General features: G+C 42.4%; 1 protein-coding gene across 1 annotated transcript in view; it reads left to right on the top strand.

Annotated features, from left to right (window-relative positions):
* Positions 1–18,843, top strand: part of LOC142379632 (low-density lipoprotein receptor class A domain-containing protein 4-like) — a 73,265-nt gene that overhangs the window by 47,813 nt on the left and 6,609 nt on the right. The window contains exons 2-3 of the mRNA XM_075464693.1: positions 11,963–12,117; positions 13,204–13,254. Coding sequence (XP_075320808.1) covers positions 11,963–12,117; positions 13,204–13,254 — 206 coding nt within the window. The remainder of the gene's footprint in view (positions 1–11,962; positions 12,118–13,203; positions 13,255–18,843) is intronic.

Raw genomic sequence — 18,843 nt, 5'->3', positions numbered from 1 at the left:
CACTGCCACCATTACTCAGAGTACGCCCCCCCCTGCCTGCTTCTTCTTCTTTTTGTAGTTCCCTCTGTTGTTGGCAGCTGTTGCTCAGCACTGCACCAAGGTTCAGCCTGCGGTCACGGCCAAGTGCTTGAGAGAAGGGGAGAAAAAAAACTTTTTTGATAGGACCCATGCCTCCCACCCTTATAAATTCCTCTTTTTTTCTATCCCTGTATATGCCCACAACTTACTTCTCCCCCCACCCCTTGCTTTCCTCTCAGTCTCTGGCTGTTCTTTATCCCAGCTTCACTTTCACTGTCTTTATCTTTCCTTTTGGTCTTTCTTCCTTCCTCTCTTTTCGATCTCTCTCTGTCCTGTTCCTGCCTAATCCTGCCTGCCAGGCATTGCTTCATGGTTGTTAAGCATCTCAACCCGAAGGGGCAAATAAAAAGGAAAAAAAAAACGGAGGGGAGGATGGAGAAGGCGCTAGTCATCTGCTAAGGTCTATTGAGCAACTTAAGCGTGGTTGTTTTGCTCTGTTGGCTCGGCACAATGAGACCGCATGTGGAAGACATGTTTACACCTTTTCATCTGAGGGTTAGAGGGAGAGGGAGAGGGGGAGAAAGTGGTTGGGAAGGTAGGACACAGAGGAGGTGGGATTCAAGAAAGGGAGGCAGACAAAAGTGTGTGTGTGTGTATATGCCATCCATCCATTATCTATACCGCTGAATCCGTCGATCGGGTCGCGGGCGGGCTGGAGCCTATCCCAGCAGTCAATGGGCGAGAGGCGGGGTACACCCTGGACAGGCCGCCAGTCCATTGCAGGGGCACATAGAGACAAACAACCATGCACGCTCACACTCACTCCTAAGGACAATTTAGAGATGCCAATCAACCTAACATGCATGATTTTTTGGACAGTGGGAGGAAGCCAGAGTACCCGGAGAGAACCCACGCATACACGGGGAGAACATGCAAACTCCACACAGAAAGGCCCCAGCTGGGTGTTGAACCTGGAACCTTCTTGCTGTGAGGCGACGGTGCTAACCACCACACCACCGTGCAGTGTGTGTATAAGTATATATAAAATTAATTGAAAAAGAAGAGGTGGAATACAGAGGAGGTTGAAAGGGCAAAAAGAGGAGGAGAGCAATAACTGATGAAAGAATAGATGGGTTGAAAAGAATACAAATGGAGGAGGGTGAGAGGAGTGTCACCAAAAAGAGAGGGAGAGACAGACATAATGAAAGAGAAAGAGGAGAGACTAAAATAGAGTAAGAAAGACAGTCAGTCTTGGAGGAGAGATGGCCAGTGTGACATTGAGTCATAGCAAAAAAATGCCACGCAAGCGTATGCTGCAGTTGAGGAGCCATCTTTTTCTAAAATGGAAACCAGTTACGATTTGCAGGCATTGATGAAAAAACTGTGAGCATATTAAACTGAGTTATTGGTGACGGACGGAGTGTAGTTGCACACCAGAGGAGGAGGCACTTTGTCTTTTGGGAGATTTTTTTTTTTAAGTTGCAAAGTTCTTTTATTTTTTTGTGTTTTAAGCTGTTTTTGTTCCTCTTTCTCAGTTGCTGAAGAATGAAATTAGATGACAGCTGCTTTACCTGTTACTATCAGTCATTGCGATGAACGAATTGGATTATTTTATGAATAATTATGATTACAATTAAATTAATTCCAATTGGCTTGAATTGGACTTTATTATCTAAGTGCCTTGAGATGATATTTGTTGTATTTGGCGCTATATAAATAAAAATGAATTGAAAAATTTAATTGTGTGGATTGTTTTTCGTTCTTTAAATCTTTAAAATTTCAGTGAAACAGTGTCATCCCAGTATGCCTGTCTTACCTCAGCAGAGCATTCAGCTTCAGCTTGGATGTGTCCCATGTCTCCCTGAAGTTCCTACGTTCCACCCTCAGCATCACTTGCTGTCTGAGTTTGTCTGATTGCGGCAGCCACAGAGTTTGCAGCTCATATACAGCAAGCAGTCTGGAGGATGTCTGCCTCATCACCCCTACTGATGTTGAAAGCCGCTTTATAGTTGCACCACAAATCTACCTGGCTTGTGGAGCCGAGGTGTGCGGTGGCTTGAGGGGACGAGAGGGGGTTTCTGCTCTATCAAACTAACACATGCCACGAAAAACACCAACAGAAAAATCGACAAATACCACTAATTTCTTCCTCCTCCACTCCTATCTCATCTTTTCAGTTTTGTGTTTTTTGTGTGTGGTTTTGTTCCCATTATTTTCCCACTGCTCCACTGTAGTTTGTTTGGTGTCAGAGATGAGACGCAAGACGTTCAGCTTTGCCGTTGGTCTACCTTTAACATCTGTCTGCCTTTACCACATTCTCCCTGCATCTCAGTGCCTTCCTTTGCTATTGCTTATGCTCTCCCACTGCTATCTTTCCTCCAATATCCTCTCTGTGGCCCACCTCTCTGTCTCACTTCAGCCTTAGTTATGTTCTCTGTATCCTATCATTCTTTTTCCATCTGTGCTACTCTGGCAGCTATCTGCTACTTCTTTCAATTTCTTTTTGCTGTTGTTGTGTTTTTTCCTACCTTTAGTTCAGACAAAACCTTGCAAGAAAAGCAAACAGGAAAAGAAAAGAAAAAGAAAACACTTGGTGATCCCTGATCACTGTGTCAAATTAGCCATTTATTCGGCTACTATTTTCGTTGGTGGATTGAGGTATATTTTGTGCTTTAGTGAAAATTTCCAACATGAAGTGAGTGAGTGACAGAGTAAACTTGAATATATGTGTTGTCATTTATGGGTGCAGCGTCTTTCAGTGTTATATTTGTGGAGCTCTGTGGCATAGAGGAATAACGTCAATCCGGCTTTGAATGCACACACATGGCCTGTGTGCCATTTTGTCCTTGGGTTGTTGATGATTTGCATGTGATAAGACAATGAGGCTAGCAGTCTTCTTCTTTTATGCAGCACATTTACATGCACAGTTAACTTGAGCTATAGTTACGGCTAGACTGGGCTATCTGACTGACCATCGTCCTTGTCCCAGTTCACATTCATGGTAATGGCATCGAATTATTGACTGAAATATGTCTGATGCCACAACACTGTTGACTGTGAGAAAATGTTCAAGTCATTGTGCCTCTTTTCTCTTTCTTTGTGGGAGATCAGTGTACATTCAATAGTTGCTTGAACTGGGATTTTTTTCTGATAACTTGGTGGTTATATAATCTGAATCTGAGTAGAGCGACAGTTTGAAAAAGCCTTAAGCTTAATGGGAAGCTTTTCATTCATAGTATCACATCTTCAGCCATCTGACAAAACAACACAAACACACGGACATAAAGGACCTTTTGAGACATGGCACAACATGTTACAGTACGAACAGCTCTAATACTACAAAATATACCACAATCCATAGAGAAGTCAAGTCATACACTGACTCCAGCTGACCCTGGTCAGCATCCTCACACTCATGCGCACACACTCACTTTAACCTTGACATCAGTTTGACCCCCCCCCGTCAGGTTCAATCACTCAGAGAGAGGAGACAGTCTGCCTTTATGGCAGAGGGGTGGGAGTTCAGGGGTGTCTAGACACTATCCTGCATGTCTGGTCTGATAATGTACGCACACACATAGACACACACACACCTGTCTGCAGGCCAGCTCTGCACCAAGTGAAGTGAAATCCTACCGAGCAAATAATTTCTCAAACATTGCCCTCCTCTCTGCTTTACTGCTTATCATGAATATTATAGCAGTAGAATATTGATAATATTAGACTGTACTGTAATATTCATGATATGTTATCACAGAGACCCGTGTTTTTCCTATCTTTGTTCATGTTATATTCATGCAGATGGAGATGATATGGTTACGTTAGTCCTTTTCAGGAGTAAAAGTAGAAATTTATTGCCAGCTCAGCATCAGACCTCGTCTTTACGGCCTACATCAGCAGTAATCAAAGTTGAGCTCTGTTAAAGGAAAAAGTGGAAAAGATGGGCACATGTGATAAGCTCACTTAGGATGCAAATGCCCTGATACTTCTCCTTTAATCACAATCATGACATGAGATATCCTGATTTCAGCTTTTCAATTTTTCATGGTGCTAATGACAGTTGAGAGTGTTACCTACAACCGAGCACAAGTCAGAGGCAATCTGCTTTGTAATCCACTGATCCTCTGTGATGCAGTATATACAGGCTTTCTGATTCTCCTGTGTTGTGCTAACAAGAGAAGAAGGGATGAATAAACAGAGAAGTAGGGATGTGAGGGGGAGTGGAGAAGAGAGACAGCTGTGGAGCTGTAATTGTTTGTTCTCTTGTTGCCCTGAGTCCCCATAGCATGTCTGGCATCTCTCTCTCTCTCTCTCTCTCTCTCTCTCTCTCTCTCTCTCTCTCTCTCTCTCTCTCTCTCTCTCTCTCTCTCTCTCTCTCTCTCTCTCTCTCTCTCTCTCTCTCACTGTCTCTCTCTCTCTCTCTCTCACTGTCTCTCTCTCTCTCTCTCTCTCTCACTGTCTCTCTCTCTCTCTCTCTCTCTCTCTCACTGTCTCTCTGCTTGCATCTCTCTCCTTCTCTGACACATTATTACATCTTTCCTTCTTTATCAGCCTCTTGTCTCCTTCTGTTCCTTGACTCCAAGATACCTGTCTAATGGGTATAGAACACACACGTAAACCAGACCCCTCTCCTCAGGGTTAAGGAGCACTAAACTAGTTAATTTGTTTCCACAGAGAGTCTGACTGACTGTGGTGGAGGCTGGGGAGGCTGTAACTAGGCTGATAACTACTACATGCTGTGTCTCACACAGGCACTTATACTGTGTTGGACTGTTGCTGCCGTCTAGACATTGCAGTGCGCATCTCTCCCAAGGGAGGGAGAGAGGTGTTAGGTGTTTGTGCACCTCATTCCCTCCTTTTCTCCCCACTCTTTCTGCCCCCTCATTACTGAACTGTCTCTTTCCATCTAGCTGAGCCGTTTTTTTTTTTTTTGTGCTTGCGTCCGTTTCCTCTGTCTCTTGGTCTCCATCCATCCTTCTCTGTGCCACAAAATGCGTATGTGTGTTTGTGTGTGCCAGCCAGGTCGCTGCCATGACGCCCCAGCAGCTCCAGGCCTTGTTGATCACGGCACCGTGCCCAAGGGTTCCCATAGCAACGGCAGTGGCAGCAGACAGGCCTGTGTGCGTCTGTGTGTAGAAGTCTGTGTTTGGTGTGTGTGTGGGCCCAGAGTGGTGGACAGCAGGCAGTGAACTCGTCAGGCCTTTAGTTGGGCAGCAGGAGAAGGATGAGCAAGTTGGAGCAAAGAAAGCAGCCTCTGTTTTGATTACTGTGCCTCTCTTTTTACTTAACACATACAATTTAGTATAACACAGGTTTATAGTTTATGACTACACAAGTTTAGCTTGACAGCTATGTTCGAAAACCCCCAGCTTGAGTACCCAGGGACTCTGATACCAGAACAGTGAATTAGCACTTCAACCACCTGCTGCAAGTCATATCTGAAATGGTACAGCATTTTGCAGTCATGTACAGTTTTGATTGCCAGGTGCAGCTGTAATAATGTCTTTTTCATAACTGAGGTCTTGAGTGCAGTAGGAAACAGGAAACGACAGCAGAGGAAATGAGCCAGCTGCAGGATTTTGCTGAGCTTGTCTTGCAGTATGTAAAGTAAAATTAAAAAAAGAAAACGCCTCACTTGCTGCCTCCACATTTTGCCCTGGTCTCAGTTTAGCAGAAGCCAAGTCATTCAGACAGAGTTTCCAATGTCATATCCATCTTTTCTCTGCTGCCCTGTCATTTACAAAGGACACCGGGTCATGCTGGATTTTCCTGCAGACTCTTTAAACTGCTGCTTTTGGCTCTGGGACTTTGTCCCTTGGCTTCAAGGATTCATGACAGCTAAACCTCAGCCTCTCTTCTGTCTAACAGAGAAAACATTTCCTTTGCTGGTGGGAGTAGCTCCCCTACTCTGAACTAGCAAGCAGTTAGCGTGGTGTTCCTGCATGCCGTCTCTACCATCAATCATACATCTACTTTCAAACCTGAATACCACAATGCATTCATCTGGTTTTGGACAAAAGGAAGTTCAAGTGCAAACTAAACCAGCCAAACCCGGTTTTCTCACTGAAGCGACTCAAATGTTAAGTTTATTGAGAAATAACAATGGGCCTCGTGCAAGAACATTTTTGTATTTCTATTCTAAATTTCTCTTACTTTTTTACTAAGGTACTAAGGTCTCGTACTAACACGGCACGTTAGATTCAACAAACACTCTTAACTTCGGAAAAAGTGTGTAAACGACCTGCGTATATGACCCACCTGTGCACGAGGATAGTAAATTTGCATACTCCACTCCCAAAATAATACCATAAGGCTACGCTTCCTCTCTCCTGTGCCAGGAAGTGTTGAGTGTTGAGTCGTAAAAATGGCATTAAGGCGCAAAAAGAACAACTTTACGGGCTCTGAGATCGAAGTTCTGCTTTCAGAGATCCAAAAAGGAAAATCTCTCAGTTTTAGCATGTCAGCAGTGGCATTACGGGACCTGCTAAAGCGAAGAAATGGGAAGTTATTATGAGTGCTGTTAATTCCATGTAACCTGTACTTCGTAATGTCACCGAAATAAAGACGAAATGGTTTGATATGAAAATAGCTTAAAAATGCGCTTGATGACTGCAACTAAAACCGTGCAATTAGTTTTTGCCTCATCATGATGGACCTTTGATCGGGCGATCCATGAGGGAGGTCTTCTGGCACCACCCCTGCTGGGTCTGCCTGGGCTGGTTCAGGTAGTGGGAGACCCTCGTTCACGGCAATATTGTGCAAAACACAGCATGCCAGATTTCTCTGGGCTATAGAGCAGTTTTCCCCCTACTGTATCGAGATACACCCACCTGGCCTTCAGCTCACCTGTTGTGCGCTCCACAACAGCACGGGTGCTTTGATACGTATATGTGTGCAGTCTATTGATGGGTGGAATTGGGTTTGATCGGCGTGTTTCTCTCTGGAGTTGTGGCTCTAGCAAGTTGCATATTTGTCAGCCATTCGTCTGTCTCCGCAAGGATATCTACACTGTCTCTTCCAAGAGCCTGACGCGCTAAGGCATCCAAAAGTAACAAGTCATCCGCTGGTTACGCTTCCCATTGACCTTGTTATATACAGAGTCAAATTAACCTTCAATTAGTGCATCATTTAAGTCAAACAGAATAATGTCAGCATCATTATGGTGTATAATATATTTATTTATTTATTTATGTTTGCTTCAAAGTAATTAAATATACAATCCATTAGTCAAGCAAACTTGATTCGAATAACAGCAGACTATTTTACGAAACTCCTATTACAGGTCTGGATCACTCGTAAATTATGTTCGTACCTGAAAGAAAACATAAAATACGAAAAAAATTGGTGAATGCGCAAATTCTCTTAAATCACTCCTATGCACGACTTAAGAACAAATCTGTTCGTACTAATGGTTGTTGCATGAGGCCCAATGTTAGAGGCTCCAGTTGAATGTGTAGTCTCCATATATAGCCTGATTTCATTTTGGGCTGAACAAAGTAAGCCTGTACACCCTCGTTATTTGTAGAAGTAAATGGACTGTACTTGTATAGCGCTTTTTTAGTCTAACTGACCACTCAAAGCGCTTTTAACACAAAGTGAGTTTCCCCCACTACGAGCAGGAATGAATGCCTATCCAGTAGTATTCAGTGCAAGTTCTGGAGAACTCTGCACTCCAAAAAACGGTTGCTAGAATAGTGTATGTGTGTGTTGTGCTTTACTTTTAAACACAACTTACTATAGAGATTAATTGCATGTATACTCTGGCCTTAAGCCTTTTGTGTGTGTGTGTGCTAACATTCTGCTGCCATTTTAAACACTAAGTCACATTTTCTCTCTGTTCCAAACTCAGTTCCATAGGCAGTATTAAGGCTGAGTTATACTTCTTTTAACTGCCCTTGCGCTTTCTTCTTGCGCGTATGTTAATGGCTCGAGACGTTTATACTTCATTTAGCTTTGTCGGCGCTTGCGTGTGCTGCGTGGCGATTCACCGCCAGGACAGTAGGTGCAGTAGCGGGTTTTTTCAATGACAAGCCTACTATGATGAAAGGAAATTCACCGCCAGGACCTCTTCGAGTGATTCATGCTTCTTCTTCTTGTAAATAGCCGGTATTTTGTCAGATTTTCAACACCTTGGGGGTCTAAACGACTACTTTCTCGCCTGAAAATGTTTCAAATGTTGCTAAAGTTATATATTTACAGAGTTTATAGCTTAAGCGAAATCAGCTTTTCAGGCTGGCTGATTTGGGCTCGGGCAGGAGTGAAGTGCACTGTGTGTAAACGCTCTGCATACTGTCAGATCGATGAGTATGTCGTTTTCAAGTAGTAGGCTTGCGTCTTTTCTTGCGTGAAGTTTAGAAAATTGAGGTGACACACGCAAGCTCGCAATGGGGGGCTTGCAACCGCGCAAGGGCTTGCGTTTCTTCTTGCGTCTTGCTTTGCGTCTTGCGTTACCGACTATAAACCAGGCTTTAGTATCTATTGTTGGGAAAAGACAGTTAACATGTTCAACACTGAGTCCTTGGCTTTATTCTGGATCATTTTCTAGAATCCATGACCACTTTAAAAGAGATATTACTTTTATATGAATAAAGTGAATTTACTCTTTAAGGTGTATAAATTCACCATTGCAAAACTTTTGTCACTTTGTCTTCAGAAAGTGCTGTGCCCTGATATTGGCTTTTGTTGTTTGCTGTGTGTCTGACAGCTTCTTTTCACTGGCAGGTCAGCTGAACTGTCTGACCTCCCACTGGCCTCGCTCTCTAACTCACATACTCTCACAGGTCAAAGGGCTGTTATTGGGTCAGTGTTTGTGTGTGTGCTCTCTTTCTCTCCGTGCTGTTCATGCGTTTTTGTAGAGATTGGCATTTGATATTGGAGCCAGCTAATGCTGCAGCTCCTGTTTGTCTTTGATAGGGCCAGGTATCACACCTCTGTGCTTTTCAGTACAGCCGTGTTGGTGGCACTGAGAATCACATATTGCCAAGTTCATGTTCTGGCACAGGAACTGGTTGCACATCATCACATTCATGATCTGTCTTCCTTCCAGCGTCTTTGGAAGTGGAATTTGATACCCTCCACTGAAACCAAAAAGACATTGTTAGATGATTTTTCTGGTTCTGGTGGATTCTGTTGGTATGATTTGACATTTCACGTGCCGATTTGATTTATAAAAAGTAAAAGACAACATAGTGGGCTTTTCATAAATATTAGCACTATCTACACAATTAAAATAAACTCAATGGTCTCTCTCCTCACCACAACAGGGGAAAAGAAAAACAAGGGGAATACAAATGAGTCAGCCTGCTTTAAGAAAAAGGGTGTCGGAGACGCTGGGCTGGTATTGTTTTGACAAATGGATTACTGTTGTAATAACACCAGACTGGTGCTGATAATGAAAACTGCCAGCACACACTGTTCTCTGGTATATGAGGTAACCCGTGCTGTGCACTGGGCTCTGTAGCCACTGAACTTCAGTGGGTTTAGGCATCACCGGGCTCTACTCTCCCCTGCCTCTTCGTTCTTTTTTTAATTTCTCTTCCTTCGCTTCACATTTCCTTCCTTCCTTCTCAGCTCCCCGTCTTGGTTCCTTCCCCTCGCCATTCAGCGAACAAGCCGTTAACTACAGCAGCCGTATTTGTATTTTGCTCAAACTGTGAAAAAATTAACTAGAGCTGTAAAAACATCCCTGCTTGTGTTTCAGAAGTACTTCATCTTTGAGTTAGGCATCTGGTTTGTGTATCTTTTACAACAGCAAGGAGTTTGTGATATTTAACCAGCCAGCTTACAGAAGGGCTCGGCTGACTTAATTTGGTAGAGGGTGAAGTCCTCAGATGAGACACAGTTTAGCAACTAAACTTCTTTCCAACATATTTCCATTTTTTCAGAGAATTGTGCCGTTTCTCATGTACTTGCTATATAGTTTTAGTAGCAATGTGAGTGCATTGATAGCAGAATAATTCCAGCTGTCGGATAGATGACTTTAAAATCTTCTACATACATTTTTGATCCCCAGAATATAAATTATAATTGCTTAACATCCCAATAGCAGCAATTTGCCATTTGTGTTTTGTTGTTATTAACCTTAACTGCAGCTGGATTGACATAAATTATATTTAGTATCTTGCATCAGTCTCAAGTTTACTTGGTGTTTAAATTCCAAAAGTTAGTAGCATTTAAACATTCTAGAACAACTGTGCAGACACTGAGAGCCATCAGCATAGCTACAACTTTCTTTTACATTGATCCTTATGATGGATGGAGCCCTGGCAGCTCAGAGTTACCTAAATAAGAGATGGAAATGGAAAATGGTTGCTCGTTTATAATTCAACTATTTTTCCTTTAAATGGAACAGGATTGTTTGTCCAGAACTTACAGAGCTGACCGCTTATGAATTATTTTAATTCTGCGTTTTTTGTTCCGCTTGTGATCGCAGAACTGGGATCTTCACATAAAAGATTTGTCACATAAAAGAGAAGTCTGCCTGTTGTTGGTTTGCAATATTCCTAAACTCTTTGGTTAGTGTCAGTTGGTTTCAGAGTCTTAAGTTTCCCTCCCTTCCTTCACTGTGGGTTGTGTAGTTGGCTTTGTTCCTCTCAGTCCTACCCCACCTGTCCCCTGTGGCTCTTGGACTGTGGCAGAAGCACTCAGGAAATTACAGATTTTTTTTTTTAGAGAAAATATCTACCAGATTTGAGTCCTTATAGTTCAGACTGCTGAGTGTACACTGTGTCATAGTTCTTACAGAGCTGGACATGCACACAAAGACAAAAACTAAAAACACACAGTGTGCAGGAATGTCCAGCAGTGAGTAAGTGTGTGAATCAGAGGTCAGACTGTGCGCCCAGACAAGGCAAGGTGAAGACAATTACTGCTCGGGACAAACTGACACCTCACAACAAAAGAACGTCTGACACAGAGAGAGAAAGGAGATAAACTAAAAGTGGGAAACAATAAAAAACAAAAAAGAGAGAAATACAAGGAAGCAATGACTATGGGTGAGAGAAATAGAGCAAGACAGTTGATGAAAGGTGTGAAGGGTTGGGAGACTACAAGAAAAGACTTCTGTGTGAGAATAACGAGGATGGAGGTTTGGAGTTATAGGAAAGATGGACAGAACAACACAGACAAGTGGAGACACAGTCTGGGATGGGAAAATTAGAGGAGTGGAAACAATAAACAAAAGGAAAGAGAATGTCACTGTTAAGCAGTAATCGTTGTCACTCCCAGTGGTGCCCTGATCTGGAAGGTCATCCCACATCAGCACTGGTGTGTGAGTGTGTTTGTCACAGAAACACCAGTCATTCGACATCATCACAAAGAACCCACTGTACGCAGGGACAGACACCACTGGGGCAGACTATGATTTTAAGCTTCACCCTCTTGAATCTTCTGAGACACACACACACAGACACACACACACACACACACACACACACACACACACACACCCATCTGTATACTGTAAAAATCACATATTCACTCATTTTCTTGGAGTTTGACCTGTGCTGCCCCCTGCTGGTGTACACATATTCCAACAACTTGTCAGAGTTAGCAAGTATTCACAAAGATATTTATTTCTATTAAATCAAACAGAATATCAATGAGTTTTAGACCATTGATTGGACAAAAAATCTGACTATCAGGCTGAATCAAACATATTTTTTTTCCATTTCAAAATTGTTGCATAATTTTTTTTCCCCCTTTATTTAATTTTAATTGACAAACTTATTCATCAGTTATTCCAGACAACAATCTACACATGAATTGATAATAATCATGAGTTTGTAGCTCTACTATAAATCTTTCCGTCAAACCTGACCTTTATATACCCTACAGCTGGCCTTAAAGTCAGGCTTCTGAAACCCTTTTCTTCAGTGATTTAAATGTGAATCCCTCATAAATGTTTGACACTATTCCTCTTTTCTCCTTTTATACGTTTGTGCAGCTGAACTGGAGTTTGTTCAGATCATCATCATCATCGTGGTGATGACAGTGATGGTGGTGGTGATCATATGCCTTCTCAACCACTACAAGCTCTCCACCTGGTCCTTCATAACACGACAGAGCCAGGCCCGCAGGCACGACCATGCCCTCCAGCAGGTCAGTAGCATCTTTCTTTGTGCAATAAATGAGATGATGTTGGAGGGGGGGGGGGTTAGTTGATTTGGCAGTGCTGTTCACTCACCATCCATGCCAGTAACATTTTGATCCAAACTAATAGTGAGTGAAGCTCTCCCTGCGTGTCTTTCTGTTCATCTGTTCTCACTGAATGTCCCTGCCTAGTCATTTTGACAGTACATTTCTGTATTTGTGAAACAGGGCAAACATAGCTTACCAGTATGTTCCCGGCAAAGCTATGTTGAGCTAAATTAATCTTTTTTATCTTGGTTAGTTTGTTGTCCCAGTTTCACAGAGGTAACAGCTTCGCTTCCGTCTGTTAGGTGAACTTGCTGAATTGGTTTCCTCGGAGCCAGTCTCTGTCAGGCCTTGATGTTTAATTCACAACAGCACTGTCTAGACAGCAGTGGCTGTGGCAACATACTGACATGTCAAAATTCTGGCACAAACACACACGCACACTTTCACATACATACAGTGCGAAACTTCATCCAATGAAATATGCTCACATAAAAAATATAATGCAAAATTATGGATCAATTGATAACTTCATGACATGCAACAAGCCAACTTGTAGCACAGATGGGGCAATTTGGATAAATAGCCATTAGCCTTTGACACTAAAAGACACATAGACAATATAATTTGTCTATTAATCTGAAAATTTGCATGTAAATCCGTACATTTTATTTTAATGTAGACAAAAGAAAACTGCAGTTACTTGGTGATTTTTTTTTTTGTTTGTTTCTTTCTTGTAGCTTTCATCATGTGTCTTTCAAAGATTTGTAATCCTTGCACCCAAACAAGGTGCATTAATTTTGAAGTCATAAGCTGTTTCATCTTTTGTGTCTTCATTAAGATGTTAGTCTTTTTTACCTTCTTTTTTTCATACTCTCTTCTTTATGGGTCTTGCATCAAAAACCTTTAAGACAACAAGTAGCAAATCAGCAACATTGCTTGAAATCGATAGCAATAAATATAACATGGATCAAATGCAGTTTCATGTTAAATATTTAATTTTCAACCTCTGTCTTACCCTCCTTTGTTTGTCTCTGTCTTGATGCGTAGGATGGGTGTCTGTGGCCCTCAGACAGTGGCTCTCGACAAGCTGCCTCAGAGGTAAGACCACTGCCGGACTGACCGGTGTTAGAACCACAGCCCAGTGTCGATGTGTTACTGGAACAGACACACTCAAAGATAATGCCCAGTCACTTTGAATTAATTTTTGATGAACATAGACACTTTCATGGGTTAAATAATACACAACAAAGTATAAACTGCCCTCACTTAATTTGAAGTTATCAGCTCTTATGTTGGTGGTCTGTTAGGAAAATGCCTTTTAGGCCTCAGAGAGTGTTGCTACAACACAAGTGATCACTTTTTTATTATTTTTTTAGTCCCTGTAAAAGGTAAAGAAGTAACAAAACTTTTAGTACATTGAAATTTTTGGGCACAATTTTGATGGAATGCAGATAACCATCTGAATTCAACACAAGTTAATAATAGCGTTACAGGTGGCATAAGCATATCTAAGGCTACGTTCAGACAGCACACTGAAGTGACCCAAATCCGATTTTTTTTTGGCCCTATGCGACCTGTATCTGATCTTTTCATGACAGTCTGAACAGCACAGATCGGATTTTTTCAAATCCGATCCAGGCCACTTGGATATGTGGTCCTAATTCCGATACGTATCTGATCTTTTGCCATGCGACTGCAGTCTGAACGGCCAGGGCGCATTTATCCGACCTATGCGTCTGAAAAGCCGCTCACATCACAGTCCCACCACTCCTGGTTACGACGACGCACCCAAACGTGTCTTTGGATAGACGATGCCACTGCCCCTCAAAAGGCCAGGGCCAAAATCCTAGCTCTTTTTCTTTTTAATATCCTCTTTAAAATTCTGCCGTGATTAATGTGCTGGCTCCGGCTGGACAACAACTTTAAAATCGCTTGTAGATGGCCAAGTCCTGCACCCAGCCACAGCAGAAAGTCTTGTAAGATTCTAAAGATTTGTGGCTTTTAAACTCCTGCATAGTGTAGTAACTTACACCAAAGACAAGATAATTTACTATGTCCATATATGTGCACGGAGGTAACTGGTCCAGGTCTCTGTGCCATTCTGCTGCAGGGAGCTCGTAAGGATCAATATTTTGGATACTCGAGAGCTTCTCCAATTACTGCTGCTTTGCGCTTGTAATAAGCTTGTCCCTGTAAGGTCCCTTTTCTTTCGCCTTATCTTTCTGCATTGCTTTCTTTCTTTTTTTTTATTGTATTCGTCTCTGTCCTGCCGAAATGATAAATGCGGGAAATTTAAAGATATCTGGAATATATTGGTGCGCCTCCGTTAAAGCTGCATTCTGCAGGATTTGTTGTTGTCATACATAAAGTCCTAATTTTTGGCATTTTAAGAGTTTACATGATCTATCAGAACGCTTGAAGTTGAAAACGGTGACCTCCGTAGTCGCAAAATGCAAGAAATGCTTATTTTTTAACCCAAAAATAAAAAGTTATTCAACTTCCTGTCCCGCCCCATCAAAACACATGAGAACTCGTGCACGTCTACGTGCACGCCAGATGCACGTACACGACTCCTCATTCATCAACTCACCTGTCATTTGCGATCATGGAAGACACAGTAAGTAGACTAGCCCGTAATGAAGTTCAATAGTCTAGATAAATAAGCGTAGGGACGAGCCTACCTTGTATCGCGCGTGCACAATCGGTGATTGACAGGCAGCAGAGCCCAGCTCGTAACCTGATTGGTTACCTTTTACTGGTCCGGTCTGCAATTTTGTAAACAAACCTGCTGGCTTTGGAGGGACCTAGAGGGACATATAGGGGACCTAGAGAACTCATTTTTTTATGTATTGGGGTATTTAATGTACTACTTTCAGAATCCCCGGACAGTTCCAGGCATTATGCTTGAAAAAGAGTTGCAGACTGCAGCTTTAAATTCTGATGGCGTTGCCTCTGGCAACCAATAGCGTCTCCTGCCAACATGGCCAACCGGCTCACGTGACTCCTCATTCTCAATATGCATTCCTACTCTTACCATCCATGTTTACTTCCGCAAACACTGGGCACGCTCATGACGTATGACGTCATCGTACGCTCTTCTGCGCATGCGGGATAGTATGGGGCGGTAAGCCGTTCACACAGCAGGCCACACACAGGTCGCATTTAATTGCAATGTGAACGACCTCACAAAAAAATCCGACCTCACAAAAAAATCGGAATTGAGCATCAAGGCCTGCAGTCTGAACTAAGTGTCTAGTGCAACCACATGGAGCATTCTCCATTTTAATTTTAATTACTGTTTGTTAACAAATACCACAGCCTCCAGCAGCATTACTATTCAGTCCGTCCCAACTCCAGTGTTTTTGTATTGCATGCCTTAAGCCTGGTTTATAGTCGGTAACGCAAGACGCAACGCAAGACGCAACGCAAGACGCAACGCAAGACGCAAGCCGCAACGCAAGCCCTTGCGCGGTTGCAAGCTCCCCCTTGCGTGCTTGCGTGTGTCACCTCAATTTTCTAAACTTCACGCAAGACGCAAGCGCAAGCCACTGGCTGTGGTCGAAACCGCCTACTACTTCATCGATCTGACAGTATGCAGAGCGTTTACACACAGTGCACTTCACTCCTGCCCGAGCCCAAATCAGCCAGCCTGAAAAGCTGATTTCCCTTAAGCTATAAACTCTGTAAAAATATAACTTTAGCAACATTTGAAACATTTTCAGGCGAGAAAGTAGTAATTTAGACCCCCAAGGTGTTGAAAATCTGACAAAATACCGGCTATTTACAAGAAGAAGAAGCATGAATCCACTCGAAGAGGTCCTGGCGGTGAATTTGCTTTCATCATAGTAGGCTTGTCATTGAAAAAACCCGCTACTCCACCTACTGTCCTGGCGGTGAATCGCCACGCAGCACACGCAAGCGCCGACAAAGCAAAATGAAGTATAAACGTCTCGAGCCATTAACATACGCGCAAGACGCAAGCGCAAGGGCAGTTAAAAGAAGTATAACTCAGCCTTTAAACTTTTCACTTCGTGGAATTTCCTCTGTTGTTGAAGTTTCTCAAGCTATATTTTACGGAAAAAATTCATAGCACGTTGAAAAGTTTGACATTCAGTGGAAGTGAAAAGACTGGATAGGCTGAATAGTGTAGTGGTAAGATTTCATGTAGGTGACCTGGGTTCAAATCCCCTGTATTACCTCCAGTAGGGGTCCTTAGGTAAGACCTCCTTACCCTACCTAAGTCGCTTTGGATAAAAGCATCTGCTAAAGGCATAAACAGAACAGTGCTAAATGCATAAACAGAAAATGCAGTTTATGAAGATGGTATCTAAAGCCCCTTTCAGACACACACTTGAAAACGTTGGTGCAGTGTTTGATTTGCACGCGTGGTCTTCAAGACCGATTGACATCAATTTAATGGATTGGTGAAGCTATTGATATTTTTTATATCTCGTATCTGAAAAAAGCTTCTTCTGCATGAAATTGTTTGAAAGAAGACCTGAATCCAATTTGGTATCTCTGTTGTGTGATCTACATGCGTTAGTTGTGCCTTTATTGAAGACATATTTGCGTCTTCTCAGCTCTCCTTTGTTTATTTGTCTCAGTTATCTGCCCTGTAATTGTGATTAAATAAATACAGTCAGGGCACCATGAGCCTGACATATGCTTTTAAGCTGCTTGTAAATTATCGATACGTCAGGAATTGGAGTTCATATGTTGCACTGGGTATAGCTAGCACTAAACTCAAACTAAAATCAAATTTGGCATGTTCTTTAAGAATCACAGATGGAGAACTACAAACCATCACCAGCGTAATCCCTTTAGCTGGTAGTGGGTTTACTTAATGCTTCCTTCCCTCATGGAAGACCTTTTGTATTGATTGGAATGCAAAGAACATTCGAATACGCAAACCAGTTGTATATTTGCATTAAAAAGTTGAGGCAGTGTAAAAAGTCTGGCTGCACGGAAACAAGCACACGCGCTTTCATTTGGAAAGACCTGCTAGATAAAAGCCTCACAAAACCAAAGGAGAATAAGGTGCTGTTTACACATACCCGGGTATTTTGATAAACGAAGACCTTTCCCTTCGTTTGTGCCTTTCGTTTATACACAAACAGAGTTTTTTCCTCCGAAAACGAAGCTTAAAAAAAAACTCCGGCAAAAGTGGAGATTTTTTAAAAACTCAGTTTAGCGTTTGTGTGTAAACTGGTTGAAAGAGACAAAAACGGAGTTTTGGGAATGGAATGAGGAGTTATCGTCATAGTACAGAGCCCCGCCCCTATCCGCCATGTTGGCAGGATGCTAGCGTGAAAACATTTCTGTTGTTGAGAGCTATACTCGCTTGTGTGATTTTGAAAATTACAGTCATACAATGTATTGAACAACAAAGACATTTTTCACGGCTTTAGCAGTTTTATAGTCCAGCGCAACGTGTAAAAGTAGCTCAGTCTCGCTATCAGTCCACACACATGAGCCTGGTGCCATATTTTCTTCTTGAAAAGGATCCGGAAGTTCTTCCTGTCAGCGGTTCTCTATTAGGCTTCTGATTGGCTTGTGTGGAATTCTCATTGTTCTAACACTGCCACCGTCAGGCTTGGCGTAATTTAACAGCTCTTGATAGCGTATTTATGCGGATCAATGTAGACGTGTTTTTTTTTTTTTTAACGGGGCTGTGTGCACCTAGTTTTTTTTGCAAACGAAGGTTAGAAAATATGCGTTTATCAAAATACCCGGGTATGTGTAAACAGCACCTAAGATTAACAAAAAAAGACATGAGGCATAGGAATGACGAAAGAAAGCAACAAAGACGGTGAAGGGAGGTAAAAACAGTGTTGTGCTGAAGCACTCAGAGGGAATGACAGAAAGAGGAAAAGGCCATGCAGAGACAAACACAGAGGGAGATGCAAGCCAGTGAGTGTGGGTTGCTGGTAGATGCAGGGATGCTAGCTTAATGTGTGTGTGTGTGTGTGTGTGTGTGTGTGTGTGTGTGTGTGGCAGGGTGGATGGTTGTTTTTGGTGCGTCATTAATCAACAACACCTCCCCTGACACTGTCTAGACAGCCGTCTGAGAGCTGCCCTGCTCTGTTGCGCTCTGCTTCTTCTATCAGTCTCCCCCCCCCCATCGTCTTTCTATCTGTCTGCCTCCACTTTCTCTTTCTCACTTTGTTCTGTTCCTTTCAGTCTCCAGCTTTCTTTCCTTGCTCTTTTTATCTACATGGCTCATTATTCTTCTCTCCTTTCTGGACTCTACTCTCTTATCTCTGTCTCCTTTCTTTTTAAACATTTTGATTCCATTCTTTCTTTTCATCTGACTCTCTATTTCAATTGCCCCGATTCCATTCCTCTCTCCCCCAGGTTTGTTCAAAGTTCCCTTCACCCAGACCCTCTTGTCAGTGGAGGTTGGTTATTAGAGCCACAGTCACTAATTGAAAAGGGTTCCCTCTGATAATAACTCTCCACAAAAGAAATGTGTGGAACTTGATAGAAATGTTAGAAATTAAGAAATGGATCATGTCATCACAGAAGAGTTAATTGAGTTAACAATCTCTAGCGAAAGCTGGTGTCTCCACTAATGTATTGATGTATTCTCTTTTAGCAAGCAGTGTTGTTTTTATTTGACTATACTTACTCTGGAATGGCTGTAACTGGTTCTGTACTAGTTTGTACTGGCGCTGCAACAGGATTATC

The sequence above is a fragment of the Odontesthes bonariensis genome, chromosome 5, assembly GCF_027942865.1.
Source record: "Odontesthes bonariensis isolate fOdoBon6 chromosome 5, fOdoBon6.hap1, whole genome shotgun sequence".
NCBI lineage: Eukaryota > Metazoa > Chordata > Actinopteri > Atheriniformes > Atherinopsidae > Odontesthes > Odontesthes bonariensis.
Note: the sequence above shows the minus strand (reverse complement) of the source record. Positions and strands in the feature narration are given on the sequence as shown.